Raw genomic sequence first — 11751 nt, 5'->3', positions numbered from 1 at the left:
GCGGGTTGTGTTGTGGTGCAGCTGGATTTGAAGAGTATTTTGGAAAATAATGGGAATAGCAGGGCGTGTGCGATTCAGAATGGGTGGGTCTGGATTGGCGGATCGGATGTAAAATTGCATTTGAATGTGAGGGCTGAGCCCGACCCGAGATTTGTTTTCCGGTTTGACGGGGAGCCCGAGTGCAGCCCGCAGGTTTTCCAGGTCAATGGGAATGTGAAGCAGCCTGTTTTCACTTGCAAGTTCAGTTTCAGGAATTCCGGGGAGAGGACTTTGAGATCCAGGTGAATATTTTTGTTTGCTTTATTCAAATAAATGATTGAATTGATTTTATTCGGCAATCAGATGTTTAATTCTGAATTTGTTTTTTTTCTCAAAGCTACATAAAGTTGGGGGTTTCTGTCTGTGGGGTATTCTGATAGATAACTAGGAGTATCTTGCCTGTAGAACTTAATCAATTAGCTGCTAATCGTAGATAACTGCCTGGGCTTGATCGGGTCAGTGGCTTTGAGGTGTATATTTGATCATTGATTATGAAGAAAATCTTCTTGAGTAGGAAAAGAATCTTAATCTCTGTGTTGATTACTTGAAAAAGAACAATAGTTGTTGTTTTGGTAAAGTTCAGTGTTGTCTCATTTGAAGTTGGAATCAGAAAAGATGTCCATCCAATTTCATCTTGAAGACATCATTTATGAAATACAACTCGGATAGACAAGTTAAGCGCCTAGCACGAAGTTGTAGAATTTGTTTGCGAGCTCATTTGTGTCATCATCGACAACTTCATTGAATTGTCTTAGCAGCGTTCAAACAACTTTGTTGAAATTGTCTCATGCACATTCTTTTAGTTGTTTCTTTTGTAAATGGTCTCTGATATTTGGTTTGCTATTGAACAGATCCTCGCTATCAGAACCAAGCACCTCGACTAGTTGCTTTAGTTCAGGGGCAGCCGATAATGAACAGCCCTTAAAAGAGCGAAAGGGATGGTCAATCACCATCCACGACCTGTCTGGATCCCCGGTCGCTGCTGCATCAATGGTGACACCGTTTGTTCCATCACCAGGCACCAATAGGGTCAGCAGATCCAATCCAGGAGCGTGGCTAATTCTTAGGCCTGGCCATGGCACATGGAAGCCATGGGGCCGCCTGGAGGCATGGAGGGAGCGCTCCAATGGGGACCACCTTGGCTACCGCTTTGATCTCATCCCTGATGGTGGCATTGACACAATCCCTCTGGCCAATTCCAGCATTAGCACGAAAACTGGTGGAAAATTCAGCATTGATATCACCACCGGGCCGACCCCAATGACAAGCCCTAATAGCAGTTTTGACCTCAGCTCAGGTTCAGGTTCCGGTTCGGACCTAGGATCGACATCAGGGTCAGGATCTTGGGCGCACCTCTTGTACAGAGGATTTGTGATGTCGTCCACGGTGGAGGGTGATGGCAAGTGCAGCAAACCTGATGTGGAAGTGGGGGTGCAGCACGTGAGCTGCACCGAGGATGCTGCAGCTTTTGTGGCGTTGGCAGCTGCCATGGATCTCAGCATGGATGCTTGTAGGTCATTCTCTCAAAAGCTCAGGAAAGAACTGAGACAGCCGGATCTCGAATAGCCCTTCGGGTCGGGTTAAAGTGGGAAATGGGTTTTGGGTTCTCGGATTTGCAAGTTGCAAGTGACTCACCCGTCAGCTTTTACTTGTTTTTTGATTTCTTGCCTGGAGTGTACAGTCATCGACAGCTATTTCTTTCTTTTTTTGCTTTAAATGTATTTATTTATTTATTTGTACATTATTGACAGTTTTCAGTTTAAATGTTTAATCATTTTTGTGGAATCGTCTTCATTGTGTGCTGTCCTAAAATATGAGGTTATGGGTTGGCGTACACAAGGCACCAGGTGCTGTTAGATCTGTCTATCAATTACTGTCGCTTTTGGGTTAATATTATACTCCTTCTTGTACGAATTCAAGTTTCAAAGAAGTACCCAACTGCTCTACTCTTTGGAATCTTGTTTGTTCGTCAGGACTTTCAGGTGGGAGCATTGCTTCAAAGCCTCCAATCCAACTTTCTGTTGGAATATTTGACTGGCCAACTCTCTCTCTCTCTCTCTCTCTCAATCGATTTTCACCCAACTGCTCTACTCTTTGGAATCTTGTTTGTTCGTCAGGACTTTCAGGTGGGAGCATTGCTTCAAAGCCTCCAATCCAACTTTCTGTTGGAATATTTGACTGGCCAACTCTCTCTCTCTCTCTCTCTCTCAATCGATTTTCAAAGGCTGACTTCAGTATTTACCTAACTTTACATTTTCTTGACTTCAACTTGGAAATCTTCAACCCTTCCTGATCAGGATATTACAACCTGAACTGAACAATATCCTACGATGAGGGGAAATTCAAACACACACGCACACACTCAACTATGAAATATGAACTGATATTGGGACAATTTTCATTCTACCAACTATTCTCAAATAAATGTATATGTGGAATTAAGAAAATTACTGCACATGGCATGACAAAATAACGCTGCCAACCCATATTGTAACTCATTCTCATCATGCTCTTCAGGATCCGCCAACCATGTCAAATATGAAGGCTATTTATAGACACAAGACTTTTCCCCGAGATTTTGCATAATAGAGGGCACGCAGGTCTGTGTGTCTTGTTACTGAAAATCCAAAAAATCAAATGGCATATAAAAGTTCCAATGAATCAAAAAATATGGCGGTTCATATAATACCGAGCAAATACACTATCCGGTTTGAATTTCTGCAGGATATACACAATCCTATAGCGTATAAAATGTTGAAGAAACAAAAGAACAAGAATACGAGGAAACAGAATTCTAATATAATGCAAACCAGATAATTGATTATACAGTGTATAAGAGAAACTAGCTACCCTCAACTTGCCTCGAATGTACCTGCAAAGTTTGAAGTGAAAACCCCACATAGACATAGTAAATATATCATCACACACCAAAAGAGATACTGCGAGAGCCTGATGTCTGAGAGGAAAACGAGGCTGAAACTTCAATTCATGGAAACTGATGGATCTAATGGCACCTTTCTACCCCATACCTGTCATTCTTCTGCAGCATCTTCACTATCAGTACCTTCACTTTGTGTCTCGGGAAGAGTCTCGAGATCCGTGCGAACATCTTTCTCCTCCAAGGAGTTGGAAGTATCAGATATATCAATATTGTCATGTTGAACTTCTTCAGGATTTTCATTAGTGGTAGAGTCCGAGACTTCATCTGTACCATCATTTCTATCTGTTTTCTCATCCTCAGTCTCGTCATTCTTTTCTGATGATGATTCAGTGTTATTCCCAGCTTCCACAAGAACCTCTGATGTAGTGATACTTTTGGATGCTGAAGACTCTGTATCATCATTAGATGAATCAGAGATCTCCTCGGGCTCTGACTCTGCATCTTCGTTTTCAGCATTACCTGTTGAGTTAGAAGCAAAATGAGTACTATCCACATTTACGATAGAATTATTGGCCCGCTCTGAAGCGGTAGTTTGCAAGTCAGATTACTCTGTGAACGTACCCTCAACAAGATTTCCCTGAGCTTGATCTAACTCGGGCTCGCTCTCTGTTACATTTTGTGAGGACAGGTCCTGATTCTCTAATTGATCATTGGACCCTTCTGTTCCTGTGTTATCTGGAGATGAATCATCCTCAGAGTTGTCCGGCGTATCTACCTTGGTTTCCCTGCTTGTTATATTTGACTGATCATCTCTAGCCATTTCATCACCTTCCTCCTCTAAATCTTTGCTGTTCTCGGCTTCATTAGTTTCTTCACTGTTATTCTCTTCTTGTGAAACATTTTCAGGGTGTTCATTTGAGTTCTCCACGTGTTCATTCTCACTTTCAGTAGTTGCCATTTGGGTATCATGAGTGACAGCACTAGAAGCATCATCCGCTTTGTAATGTTCCTCGCGTGCTTCATGGGTATTTGTATCTTCTCCATCATGATCAGTGTCCTCCTCGGAATTTTCCTTCTCCGTTTGACCATGACCGTCTTCAGGATCTATTTCTTGTGCTTCATTCTCATCACCACCGTCTTCCTTCTCCTTCTCGTCCACCAAATCCTCTTCTCTATCAACTTTTGCATCTGATTTCACTGTTTCACGCTCATCTTCTCTATCAACATTTGCATCAGATTTCTCTTCTTCATGCTGATCTCCACCTCCCGTCCCTTCGTTCTCCTTTCCTTCAACTTTCTTATCTTCTGGCTCATCTTCATCAGGCTTATTTTCATCTACGTCATTGGTTTCATCTTCTTCTTCCAGTTCATCATGCTTCTCATTCTTTGAAGCCCTTCCCTCCACTCGGGTTTCGATAACTTTTCTTCCAAGTTTGATATATTCATTATTACTCGCTCTTTGAACTGAGGCTTTTGCATCACTTTCATCAAATTCTTTTTTCTTGTCATGGGAATGTTTGACTTGGTAAATCAACCAAAAGCAAACAGCAAGCAACAGACAAATTTGCAGAACGTGCCTAGTGTTGATCCCTTTGGATCTATTCCTGTTGGGGGACTGTCTGTACATAATGATTTACTTTATACTTTTTCTTCACTTACTCTCCTTTCCTTCTTGCCAATCGGAACAGAAACCTGCCATTTAACACAAAACAACGTTCTTTGAAGAAAAACAAACTGAGCTAAGATATGGGGTGACGGTGTCTAAATCTCACAAAACAAGGACTGCAACGATGACAAACAATAGTAAAACAAATTTTACCAATCAACATAAGGAGATTCTAAGAGGACAAGCAATCCTTTGCAAATTGCCACACAAAAGAAGGCAGATTAATTTTCTCTTAGAAGGCAAAGATACTACACCCTCATCTCCTTTATACAAGTAACCTTCAATTGAGCTTATTGATTTTGCAGCAATTTTTCCTCTTCTGCATGGAAACTTATCCATCCAAAATAGACCCCAATTCTTGTCAGTTTAGTTACCCTGACATAGTCCCTTATATAAGTAAACATGTCTCATATGTTCCCCAAATCCCACAGCTTGCACTGACTTTATACCAAGCTTACAATTATTTTCAACATACTAAGAGAATGAGGCGCTTGAAAACTAAATCAGTACCAAACCAAGCAAAAAATACTTAAAACTTTTGGTAATTAGAGTGAGTAATCCATCACCTATGTGTACTTTGGAGAAGCCCTGAGAATTACACACACTTAATTTCTCTTCAGCACTCCCTCAATCCATTGTAAAACTTCTCTCTTCACTCTAATACTAAGAAACAGATACCATAAATCCATGACAGCAAATCTTGCGAAAATCTAAACATGACATTAATTAGGAACAGCCAAGTGCAAAGATCAAATCCCGGAGACAAGCAAATGGAGAAACTAAGCAAGTTTCAATCAACAGTCTCACTACTTCACCAATTCCTGAATTAAAATCCCAAGGCATTGAAGTCAAAATACAACAAGTACCAAAAACCTATCACAGAAAACAGTTCATCAGAAGCAATATTCGATTGGCACAAAGTCAAAGACAACATGATCCAACTCAAGCACTCATAATCTAATCCCACCAAAGACAAACACTCAACCACTCATTAAAGCGAAAAGTCGCACATAATGAAGTCAAATACAGTAAAAAAGAATAGCCCAAGAAACTAATGACAAGATAAAGAACAAGAATCTAAGGAAAAAACGCATACCTTGAGAAGAAACGAGAAGCCCAGAAACTAGGAAGAGCCCATGGAACTATCAGCAGCAAAGAAACAGGGCAGTTTCAAACTCTGAGGCAAGGAGAAATGGTGAAAGAAAATTCTTGTAATCAAGTGCAATGGGGGGGTCCCTGACAGCTCTGTCGTCCACTCTCTCTCTTCTCTGATCTACTAATAATGGTAAAAGACAGTTCTTGAAATTCTTCTTGCGAGAATTAAGAGACAGAGGCTAGATGGAAATTGGGAGTTGAAGAAATTTCTGCTGTTTTGTAGCAGCATACATTGTTTAAGTTTATTTGAAGAAATGGACCATTTGTTAGGTCAGTCATAAATTTTCAGCCCACAAAATCTGTATGAGCCCAGCCCTACTCACTAGAACAACCTAACCCTATTCTAATGCATGTTTATTATTATTTACATATGATATAATTGTAATAATTATCAAATAGTACAGGAGAATAATATGACTTAGAGGGATGTTCGGTTAAATTTATTTAAAACATCTTATAAATTTCTATATTTTATAAAATACTTTTAAGAGCTTAAAAATGCTGAATTTTATTTTAAAAAATATTTCAATAAATAAACTGTTAGAGCGATTGATTAATGACAAAAAAAAATTATCAAACTGTTAGAATTTAAAATTATTTAAATAGTAAAGTTTTTTTTGTTAATTTTTCATACAGAAAAAAAAAAGGAATATAGTTTAATTAGCAAGTGAGTGGGGCCAGCTATATATAGCAAGTGGACTAATCAAATTTATTTTATTTTATTTTTTTTATTCTACTTCTGATCAGATATCTTAGTTTAAACAATTCTTACATCGACTTTAATTAACATAAATAACTGCAAATTGACAACATTTTTGCAAGTTCTGCCTATTCCTGATTTTTAAATTACAAACTACTTTGTAAATATGATGATCCTAATATTATTTTCAATTCCAACTTCACCTTTTGAATTCACAATTTCCTCAAATTTAATACTTAAATGATAAAAATGCCATAAATACGAAACAAGATTGATTAAATTTTTCTTTTTTATGAATAGTACGTAACCATTGTGTTTGATTTAGAATCGAACTTTTGAATTATTTGAAATGATATTACTTATATCATATTTTTTAATCCTTAACAGGTGAACATAATAACCTCAAAATGAAATTTAAATTTTATGAGCAAAGAAGATAAGTACATCTCAAATAAGAAATTTCAAAATTGAAATACAAATTTCATATTATCTACTTCACACACACAGACATGCGCGCGTATAATTTTCATAAAATAATTTTTTAAATGTATAAATAACGTAATTTTTTTACACGTTTCTTATATACATAAAATAAAACCCCAGTTCTTGAAACAAAGGATCTAAAACTTCACAAACTATTCTTCATTTTTCCATTTTCTTATCTAAAATCCCACCAAAGAAGCTAAATAAAAATAAAATTATAAAGACATGTCAATATCTGAAGGGCTGAGCAGAGGAAAAGAATAGTTGAAAACTTCTACTTGTGAAAGAAAGATGCTTATAAAATTGGGCAAAGATTTCCTCAGACTGGAAAGCAGCTGCAGTCTTCACTTTTCCTACACTTTCTGTACATCATCCAAATGTTGTCCAAACCCTACTAAGTTTGGAATATTGCACATAACAGGCAAAAATTACCTTAACTTTTCATACCTAACAAGAATTAATGTAGTTAGCTGTTATATGATTACATTTAGGGATGATTGTATTTTCACTTCCTGATTTATGGTATGTTTACACAAACTATCCGTCTTTTTTGTAAAATTACAAAAGCCACCATTGAAGTTGACGTGGTTGGGAGGTGTATGAGTAGTTTCTCAAATACACGGTTGGTTTTGGGATAAAAAATGTTGACGTTTTTAATAAATGTATGTGTATTTATGTGAAAGACAGTAGTGATTTGTATAAACAGACTATAAATTAGGGATATAAATGTGATTATAACTAATCTATGACATAATTGTCTCTTGGTGGAACTCTAAGCAAGCAAACCCTCTTACTACAACTCAATCTCTCTGCTCATAAGTCATACAATGCTATATTTATGTTTGCTTCCCACTAAAGATATTCTTGCTTAGACAAAACTCCTACTGGTTCTCTTCACATTCTAATTTCCAACCAACCATTCCTCCCATGCAGACATCTATATCTAGTCTTCTCCATTACAACCTCATCACCATTCTACATTTTGGAGAAATCAATGATGAACAATTTCTTTATTACGTCTTTCGTTCTCGTTGCTTGTTTCTGTGTCGTCTGGACGCGGGCTTCTGTAGTTTCGACTGGAGATTTCAACAGGGATTTCTTTGTGACATGGTCTCCCAACCATGTTAAAACATCTGCTGATGGCAGAAACAGAAGCCTGATTCTTGATAAGGATTCAGGTACTATGTCTATTTTCTTGCCAAAGCTGTGTGTGTGCGTGTCTCAACTTTTTTACTAACTCTAATGTTTGTTCAGGTTCTGGTTTTGCTTCAAATGATATGTTCTTGTTTGGTCAATTTGACATGCAAATTAAGTTAGTACCTGGGAACTCAGCAGGCACCGTTGTCGCATTCTATGTAAGTTTGAAGACAGACACTATGGGTTTTTACTAAAATTCGTGTAATTACATAAACCATCCTCGTTGTTTGAACGATGTTACATTTGGCACTTGGTCATGCGAATAATATTTTTGTCACAAATGCAGTTGACTTCTAACCAACCGAATCGGGACGAGATTGACTTTGAATTCTTGGGAAATGTGGCTGGGCAACCTTATATTCTGCAAACAAATGTGTATGCAAATGGATTTGATGGAAGAGAGCAGAGGATTAGGCTGTGGTTTGATCCAACAAAGGACTTCCACACCTACTCTGTGCTATGGAACCTTCACCAGATTGTGTAAGAACCAATTCCACTCCACATTAATTTCTCCCAAATTATGTTTGTTCCAAAGAAACATTCCTTAACATTGAAGGTGGTTTTTGGAATGACTTTTTCTTACATTATAATCAAAGAACATATGTCTAAATTTCCATTCATCCCCCTTTTAATTTTAATAACATAGACCCTTTATTTTTTGTAATTACCAAAATCTCCCCTCTAAATTTACAATATTTACATGTTGTCCTATTCTGGGTGGACAGGTGGCAATATTTAAAAGTATGATGAAATGCGAATATTTTGTTTTAGAAAACATAGAGGTTATAATACATTGGATATAATCGATACTTATGCTAATTTTCAGAGAAAGTCGTTCTAATTAATCTTATTTGTAATTCAAATGAGCTTATACAATCTATCTATACTATTAATAAAGCGGAACGGGGGCCTTTGGTCTATTCTGATTTTATTTTATTAAAATACCCTTCTCGATTTATATATATATCAACTACCCCATACTATTACTTGATACACTGGAATTTAACAATTAATTCAAAAAATTAATATCTTTTACTCCATGAATATATTAACTATGAACTAACATAAAAATATTATTTTTCATACACATCGATTATGTTCAATTACTAGTGGTTTAAGACTAAGATTGAGGTCCAACGAACAAGTTCGAGGTTAAGGATTTGAATCCCACCGAATGTGTGGGTATTTATTCATTTTATGTGTATTATTATAATTTATTTATTGTTATTAGTCATATTAATGTATTAAATGAATTGAGGTATTGGATAGTGTATCGAGATAAATTATTATAATATATTTATCGTTATTAGCCATTTAATTCCTAAACTCTTAATATTGTTGTAGATTTATGGTGGATTGGGTTCCAATCAGAACATACAGAAACCACGCAGATAAAGGAGTTGCATACCCAAGATGGCAGCCCATGGGCTTGCAGATGAGTATTTGGAACGGCGATAGTTGGGCCACGAGTGGTGGCAAAGTGAAAACTGATTGGGCTCAGGGCCCATTCGTGGCCTCATTCAGGAACCACAAGATTGACGCCTGTATTTGGAAGGGAAACCCAAGATTTTGCCGGGCCCAAAGCCCGACAAATTGGTGGAACAAAGACAGCTTCAGTTCTCTGAATTGGGCGCAGAGAAGACTCTTCAGATGGGTCAGGAAATATTACCTCATCTATGATTATTGTCAGGATAATAAGAGGTTTAATAATAGTCTCCCAAAGGAGTGTCTCCTTACCAAGTACTGATTATTATTATTATTGTTGTTGTTACTTCAGCAATGGATTATTGGAGTTTAATTGCTCGAACTCGACTCATATGCTAATCATGAATCAGTTCACTTTCATACTTGATTACTTATTTATGAATAAAGTAAAGTCAAACAAAATTTCAAGTTGGATAAAAATGCCAAATCAAATTTGAGTAATATTCTTATTCTTCAAGATGTTGTAACAAATACCAACTCTGCATGCATGCATTACTTACACATCTTTTCTAAAATTTATTTATCCACATATATATATATATATAGATGGAGTAGCTTGCTTATTTTAGTACAATCACATACACAAACGTGTGATGGTACGTACAATTACCTTAGTTTAATTCATTAATTTATATTTAATAAGGCCATTCCCCCTCCCAGTTGCCCGGGGCGTCGTAGTTGCAAACCACATAGTACCACCCGTTAGTGCACTGGACGCGAGCGCACCCCACCTGTGTCGAGTCGTGCCACACCACCTGCGTGTAGTGCAGGCACTGGTTCCCCCCAATGCACGAGTTCGTGTTGTAATCATAGTACTGCTTCTCGGCTACCCACATGTTCACCGCAGACACACCACTGAAACTACTGCTGCTGCCCTTGGCTAGGTTTTCACCGTATATGCCATTGGAGTGCGTCAGAGCACAGTCACCCTTCCTTTGATTAGCGTAGTTTTGGGCGCAGTTGGCCAGCGTTGTGTTCCACACCACTGGACTGACTCCCACTTGGGCACGAGCGGTGTTGTGGGCGTTGACGTAGTCCTGAGCTGAGTTTTGGGCTCTGGAGGGTATGATTAGGCACGATAGAATTATTATCGAGAGAAGGGATAGGAAGATCTTGTGACAATCCATTGTGATTCTTGTGGTGATATGAGAAATGGGATTTTGATTTGAAGAGAATGGAAGGGTAAGGTGTTGGGTATTTATAGGCATTGTTTGTGGATCATAACATAAAATTTGGCTCCTAAGTATGTGCAAATGGCATGTGCAAAGGTGATGCAAATATCTGAAGCAACCCTGAAGACACTAAAAGGTGGCCTTTGGACAAGTTTGAAGACTTGGGGTTGTGCTTAGATAAATTTTTATATTCATCTTTACTAAAAGAGTAGTTTAATTGTTGCTCAAGTGTAGGATTAGTTTTGTAGGTTAACTGCATGTTTCCCTTCAAATCCCAAAGGAGTACATTGCATACTGTAATTCGTTTTGAATATTATTGAATCGTTGACATTCTTTTGTCATGAATTTTGATTGTGAATTACTAAAGTTATGATCCAACTAAAATTCTCTAACATTACATTTGGAATGGTATGTATGGATTTGGCTAAAATATTGAAATTAATAAATTTCAAATTCATTGTTTTTTAAATTCACGTTGAAAGTTCAACATAGGAAATTGCAGGGTTTTTTAACTTTTGATCTCATTAATTACAGGATTCTCAATTTTAATTTCGTAACTTCTAAAAAGTAGCAATCTTGAACTCATAATACTTTTTCATTAGATGTTTAACGGAAAAGCCCATGTGGTCATTAAGTGCTTGAGACCAAAAAATGCTACTTTTTAAAAGTTATGGAACCAAAAGTGATAATTCAGTAACACAAGGGACCAAAAATGAGAAATCCATAACATATAGAACAAAAAGTGTAAAAACTCTAATTGTCGCGTGCTAAGCGCGTGGTATTTTATATGACAAAAATGTGTCATGAGACCAAAAGTACTACTTTTTAAAAATTAGAAAACAAAAAGTAAGAATTCCAAAACCAATGGGATCAAAAGTGAAAAGACTCTAACATAACGAAAAGTGTCATTTCCTTGTAAAACTTGTAGAGAATTTCAAGTTATTTGCCAAATTAACATTTTTATAATGTTTGA

At 37.1% G+C, this 11751-nt stretch overlaps 4 protein-coding genes across 4 annotated transcripts in view; 2 read left to right on the top strand and 2 right to left on the bottom strand.

The window, feature by feature from the left end:
* LOC105169457 overlaps positions 1–1824 on the top strand; it is a 2397-nt gene extending 573 nt beyond the window's left edge. The window contains exons 2-3 of the mRNA XM_011089847.2: positions 5–281; positions 891–1824. Coding sequence (XP_011088149.1) covers positions 5–281; positions 891–1605 — 992 coding nt within the window. The 3' untranslated portion in view covers positions 1606–1824. The remainder of the gene's footprint in view (positions 1–4; positions 282–890) is intronic.
* Positions 2697–5950, bottom strand: LOC105169343 (protein starmaker). Its single transcript, XM_011089727.2, has 3 exons — positions 5683–5950; positions 3542–4612; positions 2697–3439 (listed from the first exon to the last, which is right to left on the bottom strand). The coding sequence occupies exons 2-3, from the start codon at positions 4545–4547 to the stop codon at positions 3072–3074; spliced, it is 1374 nt and encodes a 457-aa protein (XP_011088029.1). The 5' UTR covers positions 4548–4612; positions 5683–5950; the 3' UTR covers positions 2697–3071.
* LOC105169456 (probable xyloglucan endotransglucosylase/hydrolase protein 10) lies at positions 7861–9966 on the top strand. Its single transcript, XM_011089846.2, has 4 exons — positions 7861–8102; positions 8179–8279; positions 8408–8601; positions 9466–9966. Exons 1-4 carry the CDS (start codon positions 7919–7921, stop codon positions 9866–9868), a joined length of 882 nt encoding a protein of 293 aa, XP_011088148.2. The 5' UTR covers positions 7861–7918; the 3' UTR covers positions 9869–9966.
* Positions 10033–10882, bottom strand: LOC105169342 (pathogenesis-related protein 1A-like). The gene has a single exon (XM_020696099.1). The coding sequence runs from the start codon at positions 10812–10814 to the stop codon at positions 10242–10244; it is 573 nt and encodes a 190-aa protein (XP_020551758.1). The 5' UTR covers positions 10815–10882; the 3' UTR covers positions 10033–10241.

This window comes from Sesamum indicum, linkage group LG8 (assembly GCF_000512975.1).
Source record: "Sesamum indicum cultivar Zhongzhi No. 13 linkage group LG8, S_indicum_v1.0, whole genome shotgun sequence".
NCBI classification, from domain to species: Eukaryota; Viridiplantae; Streptophyta; class Magnoliopsida; order Lamiales; family Pedaliaceae; genus Sesamum; species Sesamum indicum.
This window is presented reverse-complemented; position numbering and strand designations above follow the sequence as displayed.

Coding starts and splice junctions, on each gene's coding strand:
- LOC105169343 (XM_011089727.2), bottom strand. CDS start 4,547: ATGTACAGACAGTCCCCCAACAGGAATAGATCCAAAGGGATCAACACT. Junction 3,440..3,541: donor TCAGGGAAATCTTGTTGAGG/GTACGTTCACAG, acceptor CTAACTCAACAG/GTAATGCTGAAAACGAAGAT.
- LOC105169456 (XM_011089846.2), top strand. CDS start 7,919: ATGATGAACAATTTCTTTATTACGTCTTTCGTTCTCGTTGCTTGTTTC. Junction 8,103..8,178: donor GATTCTTGATAAGGATTCAG/GTACTATGTCTA, acceptor ATGTTTGTTCAG/GTTCTGGTTTTGCTTCAAAT. Junction 8,280..8,407: donor GCACCGTTGTCGCATTCTAT/GTAAGTTTGAAG, acceptor TCACAAATGCAG/TTGACTTCTAACCAACCGAA.
- LOC105169342 (XM_020696099.1), bottom strand. CDS start 10,814: ATGCCTATAAATACCCAACACCTTACCCTTCCATTCTCTTCAAATCAA.